This window comes from Megalobrama amblycephala, linkage group LG14 (genome assembly GCF_018812025.1).
Source record: "Megalobrama amblycephala isolate DHTTF-2021 linkage group LG14, ASM1881202v1, whole genome shotgun sequence".
Classification (NCBI taxonomy): Eukaryota; Metazoa; Chordata; class Actinopteri; order Cypriniformes; family Xenocyprididae; genus Megalobrama; species Megalobrama amblycephala.
In genome coordinates, this window is record NC_063057.1 from 38,801,338 (window position 1) to 38,811,966 (window position 10,629).

General features: G+C 37.1%; 1 protein-coding gene across 1 annotated transcript; it reads left to right on the forward strand.

The window, feature by feature from the left end:
- The first annotated feature begins 8,806 nt into the window (after positions 1-8,806).
- On the forward strand, positions 8,807-9,854 carry LOC125244943 (zinc finger BED domain-containing protein 4-like). The gene is made up of 3 exons (XM_048155343.1): positions 8,807-9,372; positions 9,468-9,588; positions 9,671-9,854. Exons 1-3 carry the CDS (start codon positions 9,304-9,306, stop codon positions 9,820-9,822), a joined length of 342 nt encoding a protein of 113 aa, XP_048011300.1. The 5' UTR covers positions 8,807-9,303; the 3' UTR covers positions 9,823-9,854.
- The last annotated feature ends 775 nt before the right edge of the window (positions 9,855-10,629 follow it).

The window sequence follows — 10,629 nt, forward strand, 5'->3', positions numbered from 1 at the left end:
TAGCTCATATTTTCTATTATCAAGGCAAAAACTAAGAATTAACGAAAAAAATTATGCAAGAACTTATGTATGTGTGAATGTAGCAGTTATGTATTTAGACAATTATTTTGTGATTCCACTTGCCATGACCATATTTGGGGTTTCCTGCCGCCATGCTGACTTGGGGTGTTGACGCACTTTGCTGCTTCCCAGTCTGCATGAGACATCACAGCGGTAGGTCGCACAAAGTTTTTGCGGTGATTCAATTAAGGCCATGTTTCATGTAACAGCTGAATTCACATGATATATTTGTATGATTGTAATCCAAAACCCCTCTGTGATGTACATTCAGATGTTTCGTTGATTATTTTTCTTTACTTAAGTTACTTTTAATATCTCTCTTTCTCAGCGTTGTGCGTTGCTGCCGCATGCTGTTTGTATGCTGCACAAGTCCTCATATATTGCCATTTGTGTTATACAGAATAAAGTGAGGACCTGATGGCAAGATTTTTCGCAGTCTGTCTTTGATTACGACACAACGCAGAAAACACACCGCTACACGAACACGTGAAATTGGTCCCACATGGAAAAAACCTATATAAACATATATGTTTCAATATAGGTTTGATATAGGTTTTTAATATATGTGACATATATAAAATTGGCCGTTTTCCTATATTATGTGTACATATGTACATATATGTGTATATATATATGTGTACATATATGTACATATAATATAGGAAAACGGCCAATTTTATATATGTCACATATATGTAAAACCTATATCAAAACCTATATTGAAACATATATGTTTATATAGGTTTTTTCCATGTGGGCATGCAAGGCATGTGATTGGCTGTTCACCACTGATGTCACAGATTCATGTGCACACGCTCCACAAACTCAGGATCAAAGCCTGAGTTGACAGAGAAAGTTGATGATCAGCATCATAGTACCAACAAAGCCGGATTGGACTGGTTTGGTTTGTCAACTCGAAACTAATCCTATAACCCTGAGTTTGTTCAACTACCATCACGGTACAGGCCCATGGAAACATGTTGTTCAACCTGGAAACCGTAGCAAAACATTACACACTGGTTTGAGCGTGATTGTGTCTGTGTTATGTTCTGATTGGTTTCTTAGTCCTGTCATTGGTTCATTGTCTTGATTGTTCATAGATGTTCCTTGTTTGTCATTGTCATTGTTTGTCTCTTTGTATAAATAGCCCTCATGTTTCATTGTTCTCTTGTTTAGCTTTGTTCTGTGTAACCTGCTGTTTGGTGAGTGTCTGTTTAAGCCAAGTCAAGCCACACTTTATTTTTGTATTCTGTTCATGTTTGGAATATTAAACTGCACTTGGGTTCTCACCACACCCGCCTCCAGTGGACTCTGTTACATGCTCCCAGATATGCAACCTTTTTGTTGCTTATAATCTGTTTCTCTTGTTTTGCGGTGTGTATTTTGATCTTAACACCTTTTAACCTTATTATTTATTATTCTCAGGTTAGGTAAAGTAAGTCGAGTCTGGCCTAAATTATAAGCATTTTAAATTACTTACAATTTGGTCAGAAGACTCCTCTGTGGTACGTTCTTGTTCAAAGTCTTAAAACACTATAAATCAAGCTAAGGTAGGCAGCTTTTGTAATCAATTAAATTTCTTTTAATTGGTTACTTTTCTTTTATAATAAACAAAAATGTAAAGGCAAATAAAACTTAATCATTAAAGGTATAAAATACAGTAATCACTCTTGAGTCAAAGGTGTAGTCAGCTCTGGGCTTCCCATCTTCAGCTTGGGGTTTCTTGTCCTCAGCTCTGGGCTTCTAGGCGTCGGGGGTACTGACGTATCAGTATCCCAAGAGGCAATCAGCTCATCAGTCTTTTATACTCGTGTTGTTTATCACAGATGTTACGTTATCTTCTTGATTGACGTACGTTGTAACTTTCCCAAAGTTTCCAGACACTTCTCAAGGCCTCGCAGGTGCAAGCTGTCTGGCTTTTGTGTCCTTGGACTCCAGTAAACTCAGCCAAGATGGCTGATGGTTGCTCCTTATAGGAGTAGAACCACAGTTCTCCATGTCCTTGAGCACACTCACATAGAACCACACACACTTCTGTGTGCTGCAGTCCAGCTCTGCTCCTCATAAACAGGCACACACACATAGCAATAACTGTACATCTCTGGCCATACAGTACAATACATTTCTTAGAAACAAACAAATATAAATAACAATAATATTATAAGCAATGCCTAATATTTAATACATTGGCCAAATGTGTAGCAACAGACATCCAAAACCTTAACAAGGAGGCAGGGTAATTGCATTTTCTTGATATAATACAACACTCTCTCAAAAAAACATGCTTGTGCATTTTTTTTTGTGTCCGATTCAATACGAAAAAGGAATATTTTGCAAAACTGCAATGGAAAGTTTTATAGCGTTTATAGGACACTTGGTGTACGTAAAAATCACATGATCCTCCTTTAAAGGTGCCATGGAACGTTTTTTTACAAGATGTAATATAAGTCTAAGGTGTCTCCTGAATGTGTCTGTGAAGTTTCAGCTCAAAATACCCCATAGATTTTTTTTAATTAATTTTTTTAACTGCCTATTTTGGGGCATCATTAGAAATGCGCCGATTCAGGCTGCAGCCCCTTTAATTGCTCGCGCTCCCACCCCTCCCGAGCTCTCGACCCTATCATTGCATAAACAAAGTTCACACAGCTAATATAACCCTCAAAATGGATCTTTACAAAATGTTCATCATGAATCAGGGTATCTTCCGTTCATTCATGTTTTGATTTGATATTGAAATCAGAAAAATGAGAAAACTGCACCTTTTTTCGTTTTTCATTTTTAAAATGAAAACGAAAAAAACAAAAAATTGGCTTGATTTTTCTTTTTTTGTTCTGGGGTTGGAAACAAATAAGCAGTTTGAATATTCGATCTGTACATGTGGGCGGGAATGAAACACCTCTTTCCGCTGATTGGTCAACCAGACGTCAAACCATGTCATCATCAGTTGTTCATCAGTTCCGCTCAACAGAATAAAAGTCCCTCGCTCTACAGCTGTACGGATTCTTAACGCATTTATTCTACATTTAATCTCTTTCTAGTGAATTCTAGCCAGACTAGTGAATGGCTTGACACAAATCGTTCTGATGCAGAGTCAGAGCCTAATTCTGTGTAGACATTAATTCATCACGTGAAATATTAGTTTATCTCATAAATATTAATTTACTTTGCAGATGCACACAACTACCCCCAGCCTACAACTTCGATACATTGAGTGTTAAAATGTCTTTTGTTTTACACAACATGGGATGGATTTGAAATGATAGATAGGCTATGATATATATATGTGTATATATATATATATATATATATATATATATATATGTGTGTGTGTGTGTGTGTGTGTATTTTACAGTCACAGCATATCTATTAGGCCTATTCTATTTTGAGTTTTGTTTTCATAGAGAAGTGTAGGACATGTCAAATGTCAAATATTCAGTTAATCCTTCTGTTTCATAATATATGTATATAATAGGCAACATGCTATTTTTTCCTTTTCTTAAATTTATAACTTTTGTTTAAGGCGATATTCTGAGTTTATTTCATTAATATTGAGTATTAATAAATGTCACACAAAACGGTGTTTTATTTTCTCTGCCAACTAAACTTCCAATGCATATCAGAACCGTTGTGTGACTGATTTCTAGCACACAGAGCAGTGTTTCATTCCTTAATGAATCAGCGTTTTGAACGAATCGCTTAAATAAATGACTCAATCATTAACACAATGACTTGCTGACACCTACTGGCGACATTAATTTCATAATCCAATTATCGTTTCATTTTGTCATTTAAAATTTTCTGTATTCAAAATTATGTTTAAAACATTAATATCATTAGATTATGCAATTGTAATTCCAACACATATACTGCCCTCTCTGAGCAATCTAACAACTCATAAATCTAAAAGCAACTTCAGGTGCTGCTTCTTTGCCACCTCTGCAAGCCTTTGATTGATATTGATTTAATTGGTAACAACCTATAGCGTCATAATATTGTAATTTAAATGACTAAATTTAAGAACTTAACATTAAAGAAAGCATACATATTTAATAAGATTAGGAAAAATCCTAAAATCCCCTGAAAATCAATTAATCAACTAAATCAATTACATTTCATTTCTGACACAGACAGATGGCAATAAATAGGCTATAAAAATACTCTTTATCTCATTATTGTTAGTGTTATTTCAGGGTTTTGATGTATGGCTTAATATTGATAAAATATAATTGATATCTTCTTAAGAGAGCACTATAATGGTTATTTTTTAACACTGTTTTAACATTTTCCCTTTATTTATTTATTTATTTTACTTTTTGCATTTTAAGTCCATCTCTCTATAGCACCGCTTTGATGAACTAATAACATGTAATACATTTTCATATCTGTCATATTTCAAATTCCTCCCAGATCCCAAAACTCAGGGTGTTGTCTAAAACAAGTTATGACTGCTGCATATTTACATCGGCTACTGATTTGCACTTTTTAATTCAATGTGTGCCTATACATTCGCTGGCCAGTGCGTTGAGCAGCTTCGCTAGATTTTTATAGTTGGTCACTTAAATAAAACAGGCATTGTGCCAACGTTGTAGAATGGGGGTAATTGTGTGCAGCTGCAAAGTAGATTAATATTTCGTGAGAAAGACATAAAATGTACATAGAATCCGTACAGCTGTAGAGCGAGGGACTTTTATTCTGTTGATCTGAACCGATGAACAACTGATGACGACATGGTTTGACGTCTGGTTGACCAATCAGTGGAAAGAGGCGTTTCATTCCCTCCCACATGTAGAGAACGAATATTCAAACTGCTTATTTGTTTCCAACCTCAGAACGAAAAAAGAAAAATCAAGCCAGTTTTTTGTTTTTTCGTTTTCATTTTAAAAATGAAAAACGAAAAAAAGTGTGGTTTTCTCATTTTTCTGATTTTAATATCAAATCAAAACATGAATGAACGGAAGATACCCTGATTATCATGCATGCTGCATGCATACATCGGATTATGTGAGTAAAGTATTTATTTGGATGTTTACATTTGATCCTGAATGAGTTTGAGGCTGTGATCCATGGCTAATGGCTAATGCTACACTGTTGGAGAGATTTATAAAGAATGAAGTTGTGTTTATGCATTATACAGACTGCAAGTGTTTAAAAATGAAAATAGCGACGGCTCTTGTCTCCGTGAATACAGTAATAAACGATGGTAACTTTAACCACATTTAACAGTACATTAGCAACATGCTAACGAAACATTTAGAAAGACAATTTACAAATATCACTAAAAATATCATGTTATCATGGATCATGTCAGTTATTATTGCTCCATCTGCCATTTTTCGCTATTGTCCTTGCTTGCTTACCTAGTCTGATGATTCAGCTGTGCACAGATCCAGACGTCCTGCCCTTGTCTAATGCCTTGAACATGAGTTGGCATATGCAAATATTGGGGGCGCACATATTAATGATCCCGACTGTTACGTCACAGTCTGTGTTATGTTGAGATTCGCTTGTTCTTCGGAGGTCTTTTAAACAAATGAGATTTATATAAGAAGGAGGAAACAATGGTGTTTGAGACTCACTGTATGTCATTTCCATGTACTGAACTCTTGTTATTCAACTATGCCAAGGTAAAATCAAATTTTAATTCTAGGGCACCTTTAAAGATGGTGCGGTAAGTTTGGGTGGAAGACAAGACAGAGTTCTTTCTTAAACTCATAAAAGAGAAAATAATTATGATAATACTGGATTATAAACAACAAAGAAATGGCACAATTTATTAAGACCTCAAAGCAGATATGAGGGAGAAGGGCTTCCAGAAGCCATGGAAAATATTACGCTCCAAATGGAAAGCTCACAAACAGAAGTATCTTTTGGAAAGGAGAAACATCTGCAAAAGCAACGCTGGTAGGAAAGGGAAAATACAGTTCCAGTATTTTAATCGTCCCGTCCAATGTTTTAAGAGTGCCAGAGTCAGCTGAGCGCTATGCCTGTGCACACGAGGCTCAGCACCCCTTTGCCCGCCAGTAACTCCTTTACCTCCTACAACATTCCCAGCATTGGTGGCTTCGACCCCTCAGTCAACCACAGTAACCTCCTCATAACTCCCAACCTCATCCTCTGGACACTCTCCCTCTTACCAGAATTTGAAGGTCATACATTACATGCACGCCTCATTACAAATATGCCTCACACATACACTAGAAAAATTTGTCCGTTACCTTTTCCATTGTTCCCTATTGTTATGGTTAATGGTAGAGTGGCAGCTGACATCAGGCCATTTATTTTTTGTTATAATTAAAAACATTTTGTGTAATTTGTGTCCAAGACTTTGAAATAAAGGGATTATTTGAAAGAACATAAATGACTCGTACTCTATTCTTCAAATTGCAACAACAGAAATCAAGGTAAATATTTAAGGGTGTTTTTTAGGCAGGTGGGTAACCTAATGAGGCCTGAGCAGAAAATTCACCAGAACCTGCCTGATTTCAAGAGCATCAGCTTCATCCTGGTTGTGTCCCTGAGGCTGCATGCAAGGTTTTGTAGACCAAAACCTGATGACACTGTTGAAACTTAGACAGAACTTTGTGACTGCTGACAAAGCTTTGTCAAAGCAGCAAAACGCTTTGAAAGTCACACAGTCAAGTCAGCAAAACAGTGAAAGTTTGGTTAAATGTTTTGTACAAGTATACAAAGGATTTTAAAGGCTTTTTTAACACTACTTGTATAATTGACTGCACAGAAACTGTCCTACAGAAGGCTAAAATCTAGATTCAAGAAGTGAATCATACAGTCACTATTATGCCAGTAATACTCTGAAGTTTGTGGTAGCAACTTCCTCATCTGGATTAGTTCATATTTGTGGCAAATGTAGCAAGAGGCATAAAGGAGTAGTACTACATGAACACTTCAGCCGCTACTATTAATGATCTATATAAGAATTTCAGAGATCACATATCTTGCAAACTAATTATATAAACCTGTACAGATATTGTTAGTGTACTGTGGATCCACAAATTAATTTTCATGCATTTTTGTTACATGTTAGGTCATTCAGTGATTCACACTAATGCTAACTGATTAAAAAAGGCATAATCAGATTATATATCATTAAAGCAAAAACATACATTACACTCACAATAAATTATTTTCTCCAGCTTTTACGTCACTTTGGCAAACTGCCAAGTGGACTTTCTAAGGGTATTTCACCATCTTAAGTGAGATTCCATTCCAAAGGGAGCGAACATCTTCAGTTCAATGGGCACTGTGAACAAAATAGGGAATGAGTGAGCATCGATACATCAATTTGCAGGAGGTGGAGATGAAAATCACAACTGTCATTGTGCACCACCTCACCAGAACTATTGATGGAGCAGAACCAGCAAAGCCTTCGGATGAGTTTTTAAACAGCTCTGCGATGGAGGAGTTTACGTATGTGTTTGAGTACCCCCTCGTAGAAGAAGAACGCTGTCATGTTTACAACTGTGACGACGAGCGCTTATTATGACCAACTAAACACTGGATTTTCAAAAGTATGTGAAGTTCGTGGCTCCACTATTGCAGTAAACTTGCTTGAATGATCTTGAATGAGTTATTTATTAGATGCACGCCGGTCTGTTATTGAAAGGACATCGACTTTAGATTTTTTTCATGCCCCTAAACATGACGACGAACAAAACGAACTGGAATTAGTTGCATTACATGTCAGTTAAACATCCTCTTGGGCGGTCCTTGGAAATCTGCGATAGAGTCCAGAACTTCTGCCCATGTGAGGCTACATTTGCATATTCTATTGTATGAATGGATATGTAAACAAAGTATAAGTGTTGAGATGCAGGTGGTTCTGAGCATGTATCAAACTGCAAAAGACACATCCTCCAGTGGTGAACCACCTTTTTAAAACACTTATGACGTCACGTAACGATGCCTCCTTTACTGAAATCACGTGAATTTAGCAGTTTACCATAGACTGCCTTTGCAACTTGCTCAAACATGCTGCGTAACCAGTGAGGTTAATTCTCGTGTGTTTCTGATCTTTTTATGAACTTTAAGCGTCAAAGATAAACTGCAAACTGTAACATTTAATAGTGATGTGATGTTTGACACTGAGGCTTTGAAGCTTGTATCAAAAAAACTAAACATCTCACAGTGAAGCACTGTATCGGAGCTTGATTCGTTTCGCACACAACCACGTGACTGCTTCGTATTCTGATTCACATAACGTGAACCCTTGCGCAGATGCGCAGATTCTATGACACTCATTTATTTTGATAATATATGCCAAAGCTTGCCTATTTCTCCCCCCAAATTTTATTCAGACTCATTTATTCAAATTGTGTAAGTGAAATGACACGTGAAAGACTTTTTTTTATGTATAATAATAATTTACATTGTTTTATACGCTTTTCATAGCACAAACTGATTTATTACATGAAACAGTCCAAAAATAGCTGGGTCGTCTGGGACGCAAAGGCCGTTTTCCCCACCATTTGACCACAAGATGTCGTTAGTGTGCACTGTGTTCAAAAGCTTTGAGTAATGAACCTTTTTACGATACACTTGAGGGGAAAGCATCTGTGCTTCACAAAGCTTCATTTCGCCATCACTAACATTTAAGTCTTCTGAAGGTGAATTAATTAATTCATGTGCAGTTTATTTACACAAAGTGAACATAACATGACCGTCAACATGACTTTGGCTTGGCTAGAAACATGAAACTCACCAACAGCAGGTTACAACATCAATACACAACAAAGTAACATGGAAAACAAGAGTAGTGATGGGACATTTGAACCGAGGCTTCGGAGCTTGTGTCGAGCATAAATGGGCGTGCCAGATGAAGCGTCGATTCGAGGCTTGTGTTGGGAATGTAGAAATCACATGACCAATGACAAACGAGGCCTCGGTTTGTGTGGAATACGTCATCGGTTCGGTTTGAGTGTCGCTTCCGGATAAAGGGAGTTAGAAACACGCGAGTAGTTTCGGAGTAGTAGAACCAGTAGTAGTAGTAGAGTGTCGGAGAGTCAGAGAGTTGTGTCATTATTGTATTATTAGAGCTATATTATTATATTATATTAGGTTATATTAGGTTAGTATATTGTTATTATTAATTATATTCATTATATTATATTATTATTATATTACATAGATAAGATTGGTTGGATTGCTTTGGATTTTTGGACTTGGACTGGACTGCTTGTTGATTTGGATTGCCCTTTTGGATTTGTTTGCTTTTTTTGTGACCTCTTAATGGAGCCAGCAAGAAAGAGGAAATCCTCCCCAGTCTGGGAGCATTTTGAAATGGTTGCTCACAATAAGGTATGTGTAATTGATATATTTTACTGTCTTAATATAATTATAATCCGCACTATATGGCTGTATAATGTTTCATGTCTATTATTTCATGTTTCAAGGTGAAATGCTTGCTGTGCCTGAAGGAGCTGACATACAGCAATAACACCTCCTCCATGCTCAGGCATTATCGAGCACTGCATGAACATGCAGAAACTAGTAACAATCCACACAGTACTCAAAGTAATACATAATATATATTTTTTTATTTATTTAAATAAGGTGTTAAGCTCCTACAATACACCAACTTTGTATTTTATTATAGATTCCAAAAAAGAAATGGTGAATGAGGCCCTGGTGAACATGGTCGTCAAGGACTCCCAACCCTTTTCCATTGTGGAAGATGCTGGATTTAGGGACCTCCTGCATGTGTTGGATCCTACTTATGTTATCCCAACTCGAAAGGTATATGATTAATAAAGTGGTTTATAATTATTTAAGCAGTTAATTAAAAGTAACTGCATTTCTTTTTATCCACAGGCTTTGAAGGTCATGGTTGAAAATAAATACAAGGAGGTTAAGAAGGCCAGAGAGCAGTTGCAGAAAGTTGCGGCTGTAAGCCTTACGTCTGACATGTGGACATCCCTACACATGGATGCCTACCTAGCAGTAACCTGCCATTTTATAGATGAAAACGACAAGCTCTGAACTATTTCACTAGGTGTAGAGCATTTTCCTAAGAGCCATACCGCTGAGAACTTGGCTACTGGACACATCAAGCTCATGGAGGAGTGGGGCATAAAGGAGAAAGTGAAGTGCCTGGTAACTGATGTGGCAGCCAATATGATTGCATGTGTAAGATCATTAAATGTTAGGCATGCAATATGCATTGCACATGCACTAAATCTCATTGTGAGGAAGTCCTTTGATGACATCAGCAGCTTCAATGACATTAGATTGAAATGTAGGAAACTTGTGACATATTTCCGAACAAGCACAACAGCAAAAGAAAGACTGGCCCAAGTACAGGAGCAGATGGGGAGACCAGTACTCAAGCTGATAATTGAAGGGGACACTCGCTGGAACAGCACTTATAACATGCTGGAACGGCTCTATCAGCTGAGAGAGCCAGTGGGGGCAGCCCTTGCCTGTCTAAGGACTGACATCACCCCACCTACTGCCTTGGAGTATGAGGCTATCCAAGATGCCTTACATGTTCTTGCCCCTTTCCACCAGGCTACAGTAGAGCTTTCTGCTGAGAAAAGAGTGTCTGCCTCAAAAGTG

What these genes read in the sequence shown, in the direction of transcription:
- LOC125244943 (XM_048155343.1), top strand. Translation starts at nt 9,304, where the DNA reads ATGGAGCCAGCAAGAAAGAGGAAATCCTCCCCAGTCTGGGAGCATTTT. An exon ending in AAATGGTTGCTCACAATAAG is followed by an intron (nt 9,373 to 9,467) that starts GTATGTGTAATT and finishes TCATGTTTCAAG; the next exon opens with GTGAAATGCTTGCTGTGCCT. An exon ending in CAATCCACACAGTACTCAAA is followed by an intron (nt 9,589 to 9,670) that starts GTAATACATAAT and finishes ATTTTATTATAG; the next exon opens with ATTCCAAAAAAGAAATGGTG.